General features: G+C 39.4%; 1 protein-coding gene across 14 annotated transcripts in view; it reads left to right on the top strand.

The window, feature by feature from the left end:
* Nucleotides 1-20,145, top strand: part of ARID1B (AT-rich interaction domain 1B) — a 436,905-nt gene that overhangs the window by 211,147 nt on the left and 205,613 nt on the right. Inside the window, exon 6 of one of the 14 annotated variants that reach the window (XR_013380082.1) lies at nucleotides 222-5,938. The exons of 12 other annotated variants lie outside the window; for them this stretch is intronic. Coding sequence is in view for 1 of the 2 variants with exons in the window: in XM_077898158.1 (XP_077754284.1) it covers nucleotides 222-257 (36 nt within the window). In the remaining variant the exon portion in view is untranslated. Of the gene's footprint in view, nucleotides 1-221; nucleotides 5,939-20,145 lie in introns of those variants that run through there. One more of the 14 variants, XM_077898158.1, reaches the window with a different exon arrangement.

A 20,145-nucleotide genomic window follows, 5' to 3' on the forward strand; every position in this document is an offset into this window, starting at 1 on the left:
AGTGTTATAAATTAATATCTCATCCTGATTTAAATGTACCTTCCAACTTGTTCATGATCATAATAAAAAATGAAAAACCAATTAATTTTGTGTTATTTTCATAGACTTTGATTATAGAAGATCATTAGTTTGTTTTTAGTGATTCTTTGGCTTTGTTCTAAATACGTGTTTTCAGTTCCTGTGTCCATATTTGTGAGTCCTCTGTGTGTTTTCCCTATCAGAAAAGGAGCCCGGTGAGCAGAAGGACAGAAGGCTAGCACCAGGGCCTTGCCTTCTGGAGTGGGAGGTTTTCAGAATGGCTCCCATCTGTTGGGCCTGTTCACGGAGAAGACTTGAAGCCGCTGCCTTGGCTCTCCAGACCAGACGTGACTACTCAGAGGCCTCTGGACCTGGAGGGTTGGCTTAGCTGCGGAGGATGCAGTCCCAACCGGGTTCTAGGCACCACGGTCGTCAGCTACCAGCTCTAGAAAGCGTTGCAAAGGCAGCATTCTGGTGGCCAAGTTTATGCTTTGGATTAAAAAATATTAAGCAGAATTCAAAGATAGTATTCAGTGAATCAGAAGACTTTATGTAATAAGTCTAAAATTCAGATGCCTCCCGTAGAGGTTTGAATCTTTATCATTTAAGTTTAGCCATTTGCATTCACAGGTGGTATTGTAAGATCTACTGAGTGGTGGGTATTCTAATTGTACAAAAGAGGGGATCCCTGGGTGGCTCAGTGGTTTAGTGCCTGCCTTTGGCCCAAGGTGTGCTCCTGGAGTCCCGGGATTGAGTCCCGCGTCGGGCTCCCGACATGGAGCCTGCTTCTCCCTCTGCCTGTGTCTCTGCCTCTCTCTCTCTGTGTCTATCATGAATGAATAAATAAAAATCTTTTAATTGTACAAAAGATAGAGGAAGTTTCTTTGTTCTTAGGTTTTTAGCAGAATTACTTTTAAACATACAGTGTGGTGATTCTGGCACAGAAACATTCCCTATTTTGGGAGATGTTTGTGTTACTTCATTTGTCATTTTGCCGATAGACATGTCACTTGGATGTAAAATATTTTAGACTTCTAAGGTTCTAATGTTTTATTTTTAAAAATTCTCTGAAATATTTATTCTTCAGAGTGACCATCATGAAGTCATATACTAAATCACAATGCCAAAACTACTTAGTATAACTATCTCAATTTCCAAAGTTTTCTGAATGAAGTAGTATTTGTTTCATTGACAAGCCTAGGTGGAAACCATTGCTCTTTTTTTTTTTTTTTTTTTTAAAGGCTTAAAACAGGAGCACCTGGGTGGCTCAGTCTGTTAAGCATCAGACTGTTGGTTTCACCTTAGTTTGTGATCTTGGGGTCCTGGGATCAGGCTATGTCGGACTTTGCACTTACTGCAGAGTCTGCTTGGGATTCTCTCTTCCTCTCCCATTGCCCCTAACTCCACTCTCTCAACCTCTCAAATAAATATAAAATCTTAAAAAAAAAAAAAAAGGCTAGAAACCTTAGTCTTTAATTTTTAAAATAATTACTGAATTTTAAATTTTTGTTGATAAACATATGAACAACACATTCTAAAATTTATAAAATCAAATGCAAATCCCAAAAGTGCTCTTTGTAAAATATGTCCTATATCCAATATTTACTGAATAGCTAATATAATTGTTGATATTTATTCAAATTATAAAATCAATATTTATTGAATGTCCTATGCTGACAAAAGGCCATTGCACCATGACAACAGGGATTATGTAGGAACATGAGGTTTACTTGGTGTACAAAAATTGAGATGCACATTCTCACTTTTAGATGTTTTTTTTTTTTTCGTGGATTTCTGTCTTTGCTTTTCCCAAAATATTATTTGAGAATATTTGACATAGTGACAGTGGAAGTAGTGAGTTATTCAAATTGCTTTTTTCCTTCATGAGTCAGTTGACTAGAAAGGATTGAATTGCACTTTTGTTTATAGTAATGTCAGTCATAACTCTGCTCATCATGCATGTTCATCCACAGTCTCTCTTTTTAAAAATATTTAATTTATTTGGGAGAGAGAAGGAGAGAGAGAGAGAGAGAGAGAGAGAGAGAAAGAGCATATGAGTTGGGAGACGAGCAGAGGGAGAGAGAGAGAGAGAGAGAGAGAGAGAATCCCAAGCTGATTCCACACTCAGCATGGAGTCCAACATGGGGCTTGATCTCATGACCCTGAGATCCTGACCGGAGCTGAAACCAGGAGTCCGATGCTTAACCGACTGAGACTCCCAGGTGCCCCTGTCAACATTCTTTTTTTTCAACATTTTTTTTAAAGAACAGATCTGACTATATACAAAGGTGGTAGGTTGTCTTAATGCAGACTGCTCCAGTGGAGCATTATGAGCATCTGTGATATCAGTAAAAACATATGATATCAGAAGTTTTGGCTCCAAAGAATGTCATTTGATTATTTATGGATCTGCACAGAGGAGCTGATGAGGTACCTTTGTCGATTTACTCTCTGCAAAGGAGGAAATGATGTTTAAACAAACACACAGGGAGCCTGGGTGGCTAAGTGGCTAAATGTCTGCCTTTGGCTCAGGTCTTGATCCCTGATGCGAATCCCACATCAGGCTCCCTGCAGAGCCCAGGAGCTGGGCAGAGCTGCTTCTTTAGCCTCTGCCTCTCATAAATAAATAAAATCTTTAAACACACACACACACACAAAACATTCACAAAATGCTTTTTCCCAGGTAAAAACCTAGTTCTCATACTTGGATAATCAAAAGCAGCTTTTTGTTTGTGTGTTTTGGGTAATTTTACCCAAAACCTGATTAAGACATGTCCATTATTTGTAACAACTCTTATCATTGTTCCCTGCTTTGAGTCACCTGTGTGCTCTGTCTCTAATCCTCAGATGAGGCCCTCAAACTTCAGTGAAGTTCAGTAACCTGCCCCAAACCATGCAGCCTGTGAGAGGCAGAGGACTGCTTCCAGGTAGGGGCTGCCTGGATTGGTTCACTATTTCCTCTCCTAATGAAACATGGTCTCCTCCCTCTATGCCCTGGGATTTTTCTCTCTTTCTCTGGAGTGCTTGCAGAGGTTCTTTTACCCAGAGCCCCCAGCCCTCACCCTGCCCAGCTGTGCCTGGGTGAACCAAGGAGCAGAGAAGTCGGGGCAGAGGGGCTTTGCCCTGAGTCTTCCCTGTGACTCCTCCTCTGCCATGTAGGATTGTGAGCAGGTGAGGTCGCTGAACTCAGTGGACTCTCTCTCCTGACGACCCAAGCAGGACCTGAGAAGGTGGGCTATGCCCTATTCTTGCAGGCTAAGGGGTTCCAGGTGCACCTTTTGACTAATGAGGCAGTAGGAAGCCACTGTGTCTCCCAGGGTGGACTGAGATGACTTACAAACAAGTCTCTGAAGAATTCATTTCATTTGCTTTTCTCCCTTTCTTACCAAAAAGAGCTCTGGTTGCCTCTAAAATACACATAAAGGGCTAAGAAAAAGGAAGAAATTGGAAATAGCTAACCTGTACCTTGTGTTACAAGTTGACCTATACAGTGTGCTGACTTAGAAACCAGTTTATGTGATGCTTTGTGGACAGAGATTGTCCTAAATGAATAGCAGAGTTTTGGTAACTCTTCACAACAGGCCACATTATAAAGCACTAGTTGGTGAGTACTGAATGGGTGTGTGGTGTAGTGTGTCTAATCTGTGGTAAGCCCACGGCGTTGTGCTAGGAACTGAACAACTTGGGACAAGGTCCTCAAACCTGCCAATTAACCAACCTTTCTGAATGTCAGTTTTCATTTATGTGGCTAGTACCAAGTTCTTGTGATGATGTGCTCAGTGACAGGGCAGCAGGGGATTAAATCCTTGTTAATGCTGTACTAGCTACTCGTTAGCTGTCACTAGACTTGTTAGAGAATCTGCCTGCAACCTGGTAATGTGTTACTGTGTCACTGATTTGGAAACAGGGTTGCCAGATGAAATATAGGGCACCCAGTTTAAATTTGAATTTCAGACAAGCAGTGAATAATTTTTTAGTGTAAGTATGTCCCATATATTGCATGGTACATGTTACACAGAATATATTACTAGATCTGGCAACCCTATATGGAAAGATTCACTTTGGCAATGTGAAGAGGCCTCTCCCTGTTAAGTTGCTGAAAACTTCAGGACCCCACATCAGTTGAACTCTTCATTCTTAGGTCTTCAAAAGTCAGGACTAACTCCTTTTTTCCCTGCATCAGACTCAAGGACTGTATGAATATCTTCTATCCACAAAGATCTGAATTATTCTTAATTTTGTTCAGAAGCTTGGATGAGGAGTGGTCTGAACCACAGTCTGGATGCTGTTAGTGTTCTCTGCAAGCACAACCAAACCCATCAGGAATTACCTACTGGGCTGAGCTCTGTCCCAGGTGTGAATTTCTTTCCCAGCAGTGAGGGATTCAGGATGAGATGCTAGGATGACCAGAATGGGGACTGAGTGTTCTAAGATTTCCTGAGAGCCTCAGAAAGGGGATCTTACAAGCCCTATACCACCAATCCCCTGCCATCATGGTCCCTGGCTAGAGGCAGGCTGGTGAAATGAATGAGTGCAGAACATCAGGAGCCAAAGCCTGAGCCCTCAATGCAAGAGCAGCCTTTTTTTTTTTTTTTTTAAAGATTGTATTTATTTATTCATGAGAGACACAGAGAGAGGTGAGACATAGGCAGAGGGAAAAGCAGGCTCTCCATAGGGAGCCTGATGTGGGACTCCATCCCAGGACTCCAGGATTACACTCTTGAGCCTAAGGCAGAGGCTCAACCACTGAACCACCCAGGTGCCCCTGCAACAGTGGACTTAATGGTTCACTGCTGGGTCTCAGTTTGCTCTCTGTCAAATGGGGATAATACCTACTCTCAAAGGACTGCTTGAGAAATTAAAAGTAAATATTAAATCAGGGGCACCTGGGAAGCTCAGTTGGTTAAGCATCAGGTCGTGATCCAGCAGGGAGTCAGCTTGTCTCTGTCTCCCTCTGCCCCTCCCTCTGTTCATTACTTTCTCTCTCTCAAATAAATAAAATTTTAAAAAAATGAATAAAAATAAAATACTAAAACTGTTTCGTAAATGTGATGTGTTTAGAGATGGAGGGTAGTAAGGCTGTGAGTATGACTGTTAGGCTGCATCTTGGGTTTTGGGAACTTTTCTCAAGAGTTTTTGTTTTTCTTTTTTAGCAATTTGTGAGTTTTAAATCTTATCAGTGCTGCATATTGAATTAGCTTTTTGCTGTGCGGTTATTAATAAATTTTGTGAATTGGAATTTCACAATGGTGTTAATGTCTAAATCAAATCAGCCTCATTGATTCTTTTTTTAATCCACACTTTTGCCTAAAGTGGCCATATTATAGATAACCCTGATCATTTATTACAGTGACTTAAAAACCACAGTAAAAACATGACATATGATATTGGGGGGAGGTGGGAATGTGCTCTTAATAGACATTAATTTAATTACATCTGGTAAAGCTGGCCCAGTAGACATGATTATTAGTGTTATTTAAGATAGATAAATTTTCAATAATCTCACTCTCCAGGGAATTACTTCTGAATCTGTTGTTTTCACAAACACATGTGAATTGTTGCAGTCTCTGGAAAACAGCAAAATAAGTGTAAAATTGATGTTCTTAAAAGTTGTAACTACTATGCATATTACACTAGTCATTTGTATAAACATGTTTTTTCCCCCTCTGAGCAAATTTAGGGGTTGAATACCCCTAAATTGAGGTGCACCTTAAAACCCTAGAAGTTTATCTTTGTATTTCAGATTCCTCTCATGTTCTAAGAAGCCTATAATCTGTTACAACACTTTATCTCCTATTCTGTGGTTGTATAAAGATTGTAATGATACATTTGGCATGCCTGCTGCTTGAGTGTCAAGAGACAATTCTTTATCATTGTCATCGCCACCAATTCTTACTGTTGTGTAGCATCTGATAGTTTTTAGAGTGTTTTACCTTACTTTCTTATGAAATATGTACGATTGCTAAGAGGTCAACTTGGCAGGCATTTTTTATCCTTATTCTATATAAGATGTAGCAGATGTAAAAAAAAAAATTCTTGTTTACAAAGTTCAGATGGCAAGTTCCAGAGCTGAAATTTAAACACCTGTATTTTAACTTCTTTTTTACTATTATTTCTGCTGTACTGCGCTGCTCCCTGCCACAATCTACCCCTGCTCATGATTTCTAGAACTTTACATTTAAGTTTACATTAACAGCAAGGAATGTATTTTAATATCTAAACATTCTCTTTTATTAAAGTTTTTTTTTTTTAATTTATTCATGAGAGACACAGAGAGACAGACACACAGGCAGAGGGAGAAGCAGGCTCCCTGCGGGGAGCCTGGTGTGAGACTTGATCCCAGGACCACAACCTGAGCCAAAGAGATGCTCAACCACTGATCCACCCAGGCGCCCCTCTAAACATTCTTTTGTTGAAAATTGATATGAAGTTATTTGACTCTAAATGTATTATTCCAGATGATCTAGAAGCCTAAAAGTATACAAGATAAAGATATTATTGTCCCAAGAAATTATTTATCAGAAAATGTGAACACTAGCAAAATTTTCATAAACTTTAGTATAGTAGATGTGAATAAATTGGCACAGAAAGATATTTGGGGGTATATTTCTACTTTTTTTCCGTTTAACATTTAAAGCAACCATGTCATTTTGGAGATTGTCACTTTTGGTAATCCTGTTGGTCACAGAATACTAGAGGGTGGATTATAGGCCTATGCAGTGTGGTAATTCTTACAACTTTGCTTCTGGGTGTAGACAGAAGGCAGCTCTGAATGCACTTGTGTTATGAATGTGCAACTTATCTGGGTCTAACCTGTTCTCTTTGTATTCCCTCTCCTTTTCTGAAAGAAGTTGAGAAAAGTTCAAAGAGGTGGAGGAGGAATGGGAATGATGGGGTGCAAAGCTGGCCAATCCCATGGTCAGTACTTCATACCCAGTGTTCCCTCATCCTGAGGATAGTTGTGATAAAAGCCACACTGCACTTGAATGTTTGGTATATTTAACAGAAGCAGGGTGAAAAATCAAACCACTATGTTTTCTCTGGTCTTCTATGATAAAATAGTAACTCTACGTTGTATTTATTCTGCTGAAAAGAAGGAAACAAGTGTTCTTTTCCTTCAACTGTCATGGAAATGTGGCTCTTCAGAAAAAAATTGCTGTGTGCTCTTAGGAGAATCTAAGTTGTTCAGCAGAGCTGTTGGAAGAAATTTGGCATGGAAGAAGGGAAAATTTTTATATGTCCTCTCTCCAGCAATCCTCTGAGCCTCATGTGGCAAGTCTAGAGAATTTCTGGGCCAGTAAGTTCACAGGCAGGAGGCCATGAAAGCCATGCAAAGGGCCAAAAGTATGTACTTGTGTGGAAACTAAAATGCATAGTGGACTCTGGGCTTGAATGTACTGTGTACTGTTCACATGTAGGACGATAGTGTCAGGATTAGTACATTAGGATTTTGTTAAAATCTTCCTATTATCCATTTATCCTTGGGATATGTAGTTAAGAGCAGGAAATTTGTAGTCTGGTGAAGTCCAACCATGCAACCAACTAGTCATGTGACATTGGAGAGGATTCTTGATTTTTGTAAGTGATAATTTCCTCCTCTGTAAAATAAAGGTAATCTTGGTGTATTTAGTGGTACTTTTGTGAAGGTCAGAGGAGCCTGTGTCGAAGCCTGGCGCAGAGGCGCCCCATAAAGTTTTGTTACACTGTTGTACTCATGGTTATTATTGTTGCAATCAACAGATACTGAAGAGAGTTGCTCTCTTGTGGGGGTTCAGGACACCACATTGTCTTTTTTTTCTGCCTTTGGTTTCATGCTGATTCTGGAAGTGAAGAGCCAAAGGAACCTATATATACTGGGATATTTGGTGGTGATGTTTGCATGTTGGTGTGCTTGTGTTTCTGAGTTTGTGAGCATACAAGTGCCCCTGAGCCACCATCAGAGGCCTGTCTTTTCAGCAAACATTTAAGAACTGCTTTTAAGTGTAGCACTGGGAACACAGCCATGAAAAGACAAGTACAGTTGCTGCTCTTGGAGAGCTTGTGTTCCTTCAGGTGGAAAAAGGTGGTTTGGTCAACAAGCAGATACACAAGAGAATGTCAGAAAATGAAGATTGCTGTGAATAGAATTAGATACAGCCATATGAGAGTGAGCAAGCAGGTGGCCAGTTGATACTGTATGTTCCGGAAAGATCTCTGAGGAAATAAGCCGTTCAGCTAAAAATCCAAAGATCCAAGGGGCAACATTCCAAGAGGAGAGGATGGCTAAGGAAAAGGCGCTGACGGTGGAATGGGTGGGGCCTAACAAGCCAGGTCCTGGGGGGCTGGAGAGAAAGAGAGAGAGAGAGGCGGGGCTGGAGTCTTGTTCTTTAACTAGTTCTTCTAGAGTGAGTCACAGTTCTGAGAGTTTCTGTGTTAGGTTTTTGAATAGGACTCCAGAAAAATCACTGCAAACCAGATGGAAATGTTGGTCTCCTTTGCCTCTGGGAACTTTTCTTAATTATCAAATGGAGATATGTTTTATGTCTGTTTGTAATGGGGATATGAGTATCATTAAAGTATATGAAAAATATTCTGTATACTGTGAACCAGAGACACATTGAAAATACTGAACAACATCATGTTTCTGAGTAATACAATCATTTTAGATCTTTTGTGCTAATTTTGCTCTTGCATATCATTATTTGCTTGATATTTAGCCCTCTATACCCTCTGTATGGATGAGGTATAATGTTCTTAAGTTTTCCCTCCGTTATAAAGCGTATTTTGGAGGGGTGGTTTCTCCAGCAATTGTGATGGATTTACACTTCTTACAAGCACCTATTGCTAATAAGGCATGCCTAGGTTAGGAATGACTGCTACGGGACCATTTCATAGCATTTTAAGTAATGAAGAACACATTTTTATAGCTCTCTTTATGGTCCTTCAGAACTTGATACACATTTAATCTCTAAGGCTATTTTCATAATGGCAAACAATAAGGAAACGGAGGGTAAGGGTTAAAAACTTGGCTGAGCACCTACTAACTCCAAGTTCTTTTTAAAAGATCTCATTGGAACACCCAGCAAAGCAGGTGGTTGCCTCCTTTTTACAGGTGAAGAAACTGCTGCTCAGAGGCCCAGGGACCCTGATGCAGGTCAGGGCAGCAGAGCCACAATTTGAAATTAGACCCCAGGGTCCCTCCCAGTCTACACAGATAAATAATAGATGCCCTGGCTTTCATCAGAGCCATTTTTAAGCAATGGCAGATGCCAGACGTTCTGGATTATTTTGCACATGTTGTCTGGGGGTTCCTGTGCTTCCCTAGAAAGGAAATATCCTTCTTTCTAGGGGAGAATAGCTTAGGAGACTGTGAGAACCAGCTCCTTCATGATCACTGTTTTCAGTTATTGAAGGCCCTGGAAGAAGATTATTGAAATTTGCATTCTTGAATACTTAACAGTTTAATAATCTTGAATATGAAACAAAGCCAGAAAGTCTCGTTTGATATTTTATGCAATGCTGCATCCATATATTCAAGTTTTTATTTAGGTTGCACACACACATACAAAGCCCAGAGGGAGAGTGGAAGTATTTGTATTCCTGGGTTTAAGAGCCCCTGCAGTGCCTGCTATGAATGGGGCCCACCTTCATTCTGTCCTTGTTCAGTTGACTCATTACCTTAGCTCTTCTGTTCTCACAAGGTGCAGCCTGCAGAAGGTAGTGATGACCCAGGGAGCTGAGTGCTGGTTCCTGAGGCCCCTGAGGAATTTTGGGGAGGGAGAACTCTGGCGATCTGGATCTGTCGCAGGCTTTGCCAATAGGAGGCAAGGATGCATCTCCTTGAGTGTGAGGACAGGGAGGGTGTCCCTCTGTATTTGCAGGGTATTCGCTTGAATGAAAGTGAGCTCATGGGACTCCTGCTCGCTCTGCTAGGTTGTTGGATTGCCTATTTCAAACTGCTTTGTAAATTGTGAAGTAGCAGAAATGCTAGCTTTTACTTAGTAACCATGACTCTGAAAAGCTCTGTTTTAATTTCCTGATTGCCAAGTCAGAATGAGAAATAGATTTTATAATTGTGACACACTTAAATACCTTGAGGTATATGTTTACCTTTGAAAAGCTAATAAACATGTGACTTTTTGAAATTTTAGTATTTTATGTTCATTTTGCATATTTCAGTTTTGAAAAGAACTCCAGCCAAAGGCATCTTTGTGTTTTTTTATTCCTTCTACTTATCTATATATTTATTTTTATGTTTAGAGGCCCTCCCTTTAACTCTAGATTCTGAAGACCTCCTATTCTCTAGGAAGGCTAAGAATTCTCTATGTAATATTGATTATACAAAAGTTGGCTCTTATAGTGCACAAATCAGCTCTGCATTTGTAGGAGGGATACAGATGTAACTTTATTAATACACTGTATTGCTGTCTAACCAGAAGCATTTGCTAGTTCTTGAGGTCTCCTCATTCTGGATACTTTTTATGATTGTGATAAATTTGTCTTTTGGAAGTGCTTTGGAATACATTAAACCACTTGTTAGACTTGTAAAATAATGGCTGGAGATCTTAATTTGGCCTGCATGCAGATGTTCATTGCATCCTTCATGCAGCTCATTTTAGTTGCTCACTTGCTGGAAGTAGAGAAGCTCCACTAATGACAGGTAGCAGACCTGTCCTCATGTTACTTTATAATTTAGTGGGGGAGAACATCTTGCAAGGAAAATACAAATTGAAAAAATGTTACATTAGGAATAAATATGGAATTACATGGAAGAGGGCATAAATTTTAAGTCAGAGAGGGCATCTAAATAAGGCAAAACCTGAAGGTCAAGTAGCCAGGCAGCATAATGAGAAGAGGATTCTAGGTAGAGGGAAGAGCTGAGACCAGAGACATGCCGGGAGCATGGGATGATCCAGGAATTCCAAGTCAGACAATGTCCTCTGGTGAAGGAAGCTGATGTGGGGACCGCTGGTTTAAGTGTAAGGGCTGGGGAGATAAGTTAGGGCAAGGTCAACAAGGGGCTTTTGCATTCTTGTAAAGAGTTTAGCCTTGATCCTGAGAGCAATGGAAAACCATTGAAGAGTAATTTTATTTTAATCTGGGATGTGGCCTGAGTAGACTTGAATTTCAGAAAGATCCTCCTTTCTGCAAAGTGTAGAATATCGAAGGAGACAGTCGTGGTGGGCCTTTTGTGTATGGCCACCATGTCCATGCAGGTTTTGTGGTGTTGCATTTCAGTGAGCATCACATTAATGTTCCCATCTTCCATCTCATAGTGCCCAACCCAGGCAATGTTCCACAGCAGCTCTGTGAGCGGGGAAACTGTAGAAAGTCAGAATTGAGACTATAGCAGTCTGATGTAGGCAGCAACCTTGGAGTTGGAATAAAAAAAGGCCAAATTGTTGCTACAGGCCTTAGAATGGCTTGGCTCTAAAGGTGAAGGAGGGGGAGGAGTTGGAAAGATACCTAGCCTTCAGACTTGTCAATCTGAGAGGATAAGGGAACACAGGAAAAGGGAACACAGCAAGTCCATTTACTGTTTTCTTCCTCGTTCCACAAAGAAATCCAGAATCCTATGGTAAAGTGAAAATTGTAGCTATATTACGTAGCCTTATGGCTTCTTTGACTCTGCCTCTTATGCATCCACATCTAACAAAAAAAAAGGCCACTGATTAACATTAGGGTACATCCCATGATGTTTTCTATCAAAATGTCTCAAATTTGGGAAGCTAAGCATATGCCAAAAAAAAAAAAGCTTGAACTCTAAATTGCCTACTTTTTAAGTTACATGTTTGTTAACTGTTTAGCTAGAATAATCATTTTACTGCTCCTAAAATGTTAAATGAAGCCGTTTTGTTTCTCCTGTGAACAAATATTAGATACAGAGATCTAAGTGATAAAATACCATCATTTTGCTTGATTTTTATGAAGTGTAATTTCTTGACATAAAGACTCAAAGGAACACAGACCAAGTAAGGAGATTAAATATTTATTTCATTCTGCAGACTTTGAAATTTTAAAATATAAGTTGTAATTTAAAAGATAAAATTGGTCTCTTTTATAAGCCCACAGAAAAATGATAGTTATCTTAAATTTAGAAATGTGTTTAGTTGTGGAATTGAATTCAGCTTTAGACGCTGAGCAGCCTTGTATGGATATTAAAGAATTCTATATTGAGTTAGGAGCAGTCTTTGAGAAAGCACACACTTTTGTACCATATTGTTTTACTAATTTTATTAATCTTCATCAGTGGATACTAGAAAGAATCTAATTGTTTCTAAGGGTAGGAGAAAAATATCTATAGTACAGTAAAATCTATCCTTCATTGGCATTTCTGACACAAAAGATCCATTTTCACCAAAAATGGCAAGGGGGAAAGACTTGATTCACAAGGAGGTCCATTTACCAGTTTCCAAGAAGAATCAATAATTAGTTAACTTAAGCTTTAACTGAAGATAAAATCCTAACATCCTACATTTTATGAGCAGATGAATTTAACATAATGTATTTAACAACATAACTTCAAATCTTTTAAAAATGCCTTTTTAAAACATAGTCTGCCTTTCAACCCCTACCCCCTGCCTTTCAATCTCTCTCCTCTGCTACCTCCTTTATTTATTTATTTTTTTTAAGATTTTATTTGTTCTTGAGAGAGAGAGAGGCAGAGGGAGAGAAGCAGGCTCCACGCAGGGAGCCCGATGGGGGACTCGATCCCGGAACCCCAGGATCTTGCCCTGTGTGGAAGGCAGATGCTCAACCATTGAGCCGCCCAGGCGTCCCATCCTCTGCTACCTCCTAATCTCAGAATTGAGCTCTGGCTTGTTTTACATTACTATCTTGAACTTTGCTTTTTATGCCTTGGAAATATGTACAAAAGCTACAGTGTTACTTTAAGAAGCTTGCTTATGAAAGGTCTCCCCTGTCTAGTCTTCCTGACCCTGCCTTCCTTCCGTATTCCTTCCATCCTCCTGCTCCTTCTGCCTGCCCCCCACCCCTTCCCTCATTTAAAAGACCCAAACAAAACAGAATCCTTTGCCTTTGGTATTCTATGGAAAGTTCAGTGATACCTTGTCTTGCTGTTGTAAAAATTCATAGTATATAGTAGTTCAAAAAAGATTCTTACCTCAGAGACCTGATATAAAGACCATTTGGAACCATATCTGGGCTCTACCACTGATACCAAGTTTTATACTAGTAGTTCATTAATAATGTTTTCCTGTCAGAGCCTTAGTGTATTGCACATCACTTTATTAAAATAAATGCTAGTGGAGACAGTAACTCAATGTAATGTGGCTGATGTGGAATCGTGTCTAATATTCTCTCCTCCACCCCCACTCCAGCTCCACCCCCAGCGTAAAAATTGCCATTCTGAAGAGAAAAAATATATTTAAAGAATTGTAGCATAAGGTCAAATTATATTATTTTATTGCAATACTACTGTAGTACAGAGATATTATGTAATGGAAAGGAGTGCCAATTTCCGTTCTGATGAAGCGGTCATCCTTTGGATATGCTTAGGAGGATAACTAAGCTAGTTACCAATAAATATACAGTTCTAAAAATTTTGGTTATTAATCATTAGGAAACGTCTTAAACTTTTTTAACATTGGAAAGATATCAATGAGATGTGTAATGAGAATGAAAAATATTTTGCTTTGTTCAGAATACTCAGAGCACCGTGTAATGTTCTTAGGAAACGAAAGAGGAGCCTGTTCTGATCTGTCTTCCGTGAAGAGGCTTCTCCCACAGAGCTGCCATTTCTAGACTGAATGTTTTCATTTCAGAATGGAAAGAGACTTGATTCACAAGAAAGTCCACTTACCAGAAGGGTGGGGTTTTTTTTTTTTTTGTCTTTTTTTCATGTTTAAATCCAAAATTATTATTGCATAAAAGGAAATGTTATCACTTATCTGAAGGAAAATGCTGTGTATTCTGGGGCTATTTGTTTGCATGACTCACATAGTCGCACATGGTTTGTCAGGCACCAGAGAAATGGTCCTCTGCTTTAACTTTGTAATTCCTCTGGTGAGAGTCTGTCCTAAAGAAATAATCCAGAATGTTAGGGGCAGGGAGAGCTCTGAGCATAAAGACAATTTTCTTGATCTCCTGTATAGACTAGTGAAAAATTGGAAACAACCTATAGGACTCATAGAAGGGGCTTGCTTATTAGTTTAATGAATTTTCACACAGTCCCTCAAATGGAAATCTTATATGAGTAAAGATAATGGTTATTAAAACTTTTAGGAAGTTGGAAAATCTGCTTTTAATTAAAGTGTTAGGCTACAGTATTTTTCTTCAGTTTTCCAAATTTTGCACTTTATTACTTTCATAATGAAGGAAAAATAGAATTTCAAAATATGTTGTTTCTGCTCTGAAATTTTTTTTCTTAAATAAATATTGAAGATTGCTGCCAGACTGCAGCCAACAATTTTAGGGACCCTAAAGCTTGAATTTCGTTTAAACACATTAATGGTTTTGGTATATTCTGAAAGTGTGTTTAATTTAAAACGAACCATTTAGTTTCTGTTTAGATTGGTTTTAGCCTTAAGTATATATAGTTAATTCTAGAGAGGAGCCCTAGAATTTGGGGTATAAAATAAGAAAGAGAATTTTAAGAAATGAGTAATAATGTTATTTTAAAAAGAGAATTAATTACAAAGAAGAATTTCTGGAACATTGATACTAGAAGTTCCGAGGGAACTTTTGCAACAGGAGTCAGAGGACCTAGGTTGAGAAATTTTCTAAAAGCTTAAATTATACAAAGAACTCATGGAACCATTTCAATCTGGGAAATATGTTACTAACAAGAAATGCATTTGTTTCATTTCTTTTCCTCCCTCCCTTCCTCCTTTCCTCCATCCTCATTTTTCTTTTCTTTTTTTCCTTTGTTTATTGTGGTAAAATACACATGACAGAACCATTTTAACCATTTTAACCACCAGTGGTCTTATGTGCTTTCCTCTTGTCCCGAAGCCACCACCACCATCCATGTCCAGAACCCTCATCATCATCCTGAACTGGAGCTCTGGTCCCATTCAAACCTACCCCCCAACCCCCACCCTCCCTGCCCTCACCACCCTTCTGCGTGTGGCTCCAGGTACCTCATATCCATATCCTCTTTCCTTTGCTCTTAATCTAGATGCTGGAAGCATCACCCACACTCATTCACTCCCCTCACAGTTACTGCCCATCTCCTGTGTTCAGAGGCTCCAGTATGGCTTACCAACATGAAAAGCAAGGAACCTGTTAAATTTGCAGTCTAGTGAGTATAAACAAGCCCATCCCTACACAGGTAACTGGAGTAAAGGATAGTAATTATCATTTGAAAGGGCAGAAAAGAAGAAGAAGAAGTGTGCTACTTGAGTTACAAGAGTGAAGGAGTAACTGTGGACAGTTTATGGGAAGTTTATGGGAAGTTTATGTGGACAGTTTATTGCAGGATATGGGAAGAAAGTAGCGTCCCATCACCCCGATGAGATTTGTAGGCATCATGAAGATGCCACCGCCCCAGTGTCTCTAGTAGGAGTCACATTTTATTAAGTTTTTGTGGTGGTGGTTTGCCTGCTGTTGTTTTATTTTGTTTTATAGTTGGTTAGTTGGTTTTTTGGTAGTAGTGATAGGCTGAACTTAGTCCCTCCCTTTCCTGATCCAGTAATCAATGCCTTGCAAGCCCTGGGCTATATGGTGCAGTTGAGTGGTTGGAGAATATAGGGAGTGCCCGATAAGCTAGGAGAATAATCTGGTCTGTTATCCATTTGGGAGGTTAAGAAGCCCATGGGCAAACCTGGATTTGCACCTGCACCCTGATCTATTCAAGTTAACTAAGGTAAAATTTCTTGAAACAGGCACCCCTTGTCTAGGCTAGTGGTTTTTATTACTGCAATTCCGATTATTAGCTGTTTTTTTATATATAAATTTATTTTTTATTGGTGTTCAATTTCCAACATATAGAATAACACCCAGTGCTCATCCCATCAAGTGCCCCCTCAGTGCCCGTCACCCAGTCACCCCCACCTCCCCTTCCACCCCCCCTATTTCGTTTCCCAGAGTTAGGAGTCTCTCATATTCTGTCTCCCTTTCTGATATTTCCCACTCATTCGATTATTAGCTGTTTAAGAATTTTAGGCAAACGTGCCTTTTGAGTTGGGTGGGAGACTGAGAGGCCTTTCCTGGCATTGCTTACTTAGTAGTGTTCATGCCCATTGTTCTGTGTTCCGCAGGTCTCTCCAAGACGACAGTGTGTGTCCTTCACTGGTCATTCTTCCCCTGGCTTGTCTGAGGTCCCTTCGTTTGTAAATGGAGTGGGTGCTAGGAACTGACAGGCTTTTGGTTTGACCCTGGCACGCCTGTTCCTCCTAAATCCTCTTAACACCACCTCCCATATTAAGATGTTCGGACTTCCTTTGTTGTATTGAAGAATAGTTTAGTTATAGTCTGTCTGGAAGAAGGTCAGTAAATCACTGGCTAGTATCACAATGAAAGAAGGTTTATTTAGCTTCTCGCCTGCTTGGTGAATACTAGGCACTCTTCTTTACTTTGCCTTGGAGTTATTCTTTGTACTGTGGATCTGTGAGAGGAAACGCCTGCCTGTCATTGAACTGGAGAGGCCATTATGTGCAGAGATGGTGGTGGTCACAGGTGTTGGTTGTTGATAGGAAACCATGCACGATTTTGTTGGAAAACTGAGCAATTCTGTTACGACTAAATCGAGGATACCTCAAGGGGAGTAAGATTGAGGTCAAGTAGGTAGTGGGGTTAACCCTGAGTATTGGAACAGAGAGGAAACATGCACTGCTGCCCGAGGCTTGTTAGGCATTGGGACTTCTTACAATAGAAGTAGAATGGGATGACGAGGGGGCAAGGAGGCCAGTTTAAAGCAGATGGAACAGCTGAAAAATTGGCCCTCAACTAGTTGATGGCATAGAATATGGAAAATGGGTTTCTCTTGATGAAGGTTATAATTAAAGACACTGGTTTCTAGAGTATTCTGTCTATATAGTTTCTTTCAGCAAGTATTTATTATATGTCACTACCTTAGATACAGAAGCTTTATCTGATCAGCACCAAAAAAAATCTCATAAATATCATTGTTGTGTATGATGAGATAAAATGCTTATCACTTAAGACATTTAATTCATGTTTATTTGCTAATGATAGTAATAGCCGTGAACAGACTTTTCTAAGTGCCTCACAAGTATTAATCTGTGTGGTCCCTCACAACAGCCCTATGATGTGGATACTTCTTTTCAATAGACCAATTTGCAGAAAGGTTAAATAATCTTGGTGTCAGGATTTGAACACAGGCCATTGGCCTGTGTAGCCTATGTTTCAGAAAGTTCACCTCTTGAGCAAAGAGTATGATGTAACTTGGCCAACCTGTTTACCGTAGTTCTGGCAAAAGATTGTGAGAGGGTGTGTTCCGCTGATTTATGGGGCAATCTTAGGGTTCTTATCCTTTCTCATATGAAGGATGTTCCAGAATCCTGGAATAAGAATTTCTAAAATGAAGTATAGCAAACCATTTAGACCTAATGTTAGAACACGGACACTGCTAATTCACTGGTTTTAACTCAGAGATTTTTGTCACCTTCCCTCTCTCCACCCTCCTTCTCTCTCCTCCACCCTTCTTCATCTTTAGGTACCTTTGAATATGGCAGGGCTATTCTTTACTATTGATCAGTATACATTCTAGACTGCTAATTTTGTAAACATTTGTGCATTTTGTCCTCATTGCCTATAAAAATAACTGTATTCTAATGCAGCAAGTCTTCCTATCAGCTTAGGCAAAGTAACTGTGTGAATTTATCTAAGTGGAGGGTGTGCATGTGTGGAAGTGAAAAGTCTTTCCCCACAGTGGTTAACCCTTCACTGTAAGGAAGTAGGATGGCCTTTTTTGTTTTTCACAGTGAAAATGCTACTTCGTTCTTCTCTATTCTGTAGGAAATTTATAAATTGTGATAAGTGAAACCAATCATCTAGAGAATTTCATGCTTTAACTTTTTTTAACAAAGAGAAAAAAGAAAGAAATTGTGTGTTTAATTTCACCTGTTTAGCAACAGCCTGAAGAAATCCAAAGACCAGACAGACTATTTCTCAGAGTTTACTGCCTACCCCCAGTCCCCCCATGATGTGTTAGTTTTTGGTTTTTAAAACTGTTGCTTTGTGGAGAGAGGTGTGGAATGGACAAGTGAATAGGGAAGCCATTCTCAATTTCATTTCTTTAACTTTCTCATTTCCTTTTGTTTTCAGTACAGGGACAATAAACTTTTTGTGCCCTAGCAAGAATTTTTGTGTTATCATTGAGTATATGGAGTATTGATATTTAAATAAATGGAAAAAATATAATTATAAGATAAATAAATTGATATTTGAGCATTTTGCGATTCCTTTGAGTTTTTTTTAATAAATTTATTTTTTATTGGTGTTCAATTTGTCAACATACAGAATAACACCCAGCCTTTGAGTTCTAATTGTGGCAAAAGTATTATAGTTCTTTTTATTTTCTTCTATTTATTCTTTTGAGAGAAAGAGAAGGGAGCACATGAACGAAGAGGGGGAAGAGGCAGAGGGAGAAGCAGACTCCCTGCTGAGCAGGGAGCAGAACATGGGGCTCCATCCCAGGACCCTGAGATCATGATTGGAACCAAAGGCATAGACGCCCAAGCGTCTGAGCCACTTAGGCACTCCAAAAGTATTATAGTTCTATCATAAACTCCCTTCCATGTAAGTTCCATACCTTTAGTCAGCAGTTATTATTTTTTATTTTTTATTTTTAAAAGCTCCTTAAAGAGCCAGTTTTCTTCAGATTTTATCTATTTATTCATGAGAGACATGGGGGGTGAGGGGAGAGAGAGAGAGAAAGAGAGAGAGAGAGAGAGAGGCAGAGACACAGGCAGAGGGAGAAGCAGGCTCCATGCAGGGAGCTGGATGTGGGACTCGATCCCAGGTCTCCTGGATCACGCCCTGGTCTGAAGGCAGGCACTAAACCGCTAAGCCACCTGGGCTGCCCTAGTCAGCAGTTAGAGCCAAGAACGAATTATGTAGTGGTTGTGATTTGATTAGTTAAGATGAACTAACAGGAAAAACTGCAAAGAAAACTTAATAGGTGTGAAGTGTTACATTAGTTTATGCTGTGGGAACTTGTATGATGAAGTATAAAATGAAAACAATATAAATATGTTTTGAAGTCCTTGAGGAAAAAATTCTATCACCACAGTGGTTTTTTATGAACTATGGTCCATGAAAACCCATATCACAATAGACATAGTAGTCCATAGTTTAATTTTAGATGTGTTTTGTTTATTTTTATGAGATGATAACATGGATGTTAGAGCATTTGTCTTCTATTATGTGAATTTAAATGCATAAATGCCATATTTATTACCATTGTCTTTCTGTACTACTGTATCTTGGTTGGTACCGGTGTTGCATGTTTCAAAAGTTAGAGTATTCCAGGTTTAAATCAGAAATGTCTAGATGTTATCATAACTATAAACTGTAAAAGACAAAGTCTTGAAAGTAGCCAGAGAAAAAGAGCAGGTCGCCTATTAAAATTTGGTGAGAATCTTAGTAAATTTCTGTGGTACTGTAAAATGCAGAAGAAGTAGGGAAAATATCTACAAGATGTGAATTTGCAAAATTACTTTAAGTGCTGTTCAAGAATTATGATAAAATGGAAATGGTTGAGTTTATCCCTGAAAGACCTCTGCATTTCCTCTAAAGGAACTTCTGTAGGATGTAATTCAAGGGAATGAAAAATTGTTCCAGAAGGAATAATGAGAAATAAGAATAGTAAGCAGGTAGGAGGCACAAATATAGGTAAAGCCAAACAAACATGATATAAAAATTGTGTCAAACCCATGGAATTAAAAAGTAAAAAAACTGCAACATTGTTCAACAGGAGAATGTACCCCTGAAAGGGGCGGTGGTGGCAACTAATGTCCTTTTACTGTCCAGGAAGGGAGATTTTGTTGAGGTAAATATGTGTTTATGGTAAGTTGTCAAGGAAGACCGCTGAAGGAATTAAAGAGTGAAAAACTTATGAACTAGTGAAGAAGGGGGTATGGGGAGATAGAGGACAGGGTCCTACTGGTCTGACAGTAACCTTAAAATAACAAAATCAACTGTTTTCAACAAGAGCATCTCAGG

This window comes from Canis aureus, chromosome 1, assembly GCF_053574225.1.
Source record: "Canis aureus isolate CA01 chromosome 1, VMU_Caureus_v.1.0, whole genome shotgun sequence".
Lineage (NCBI taxonomy): Eukaryota > Metazoa > Chordata > Mammalia > Carnivora > Canidae > Canis > Canis aureus.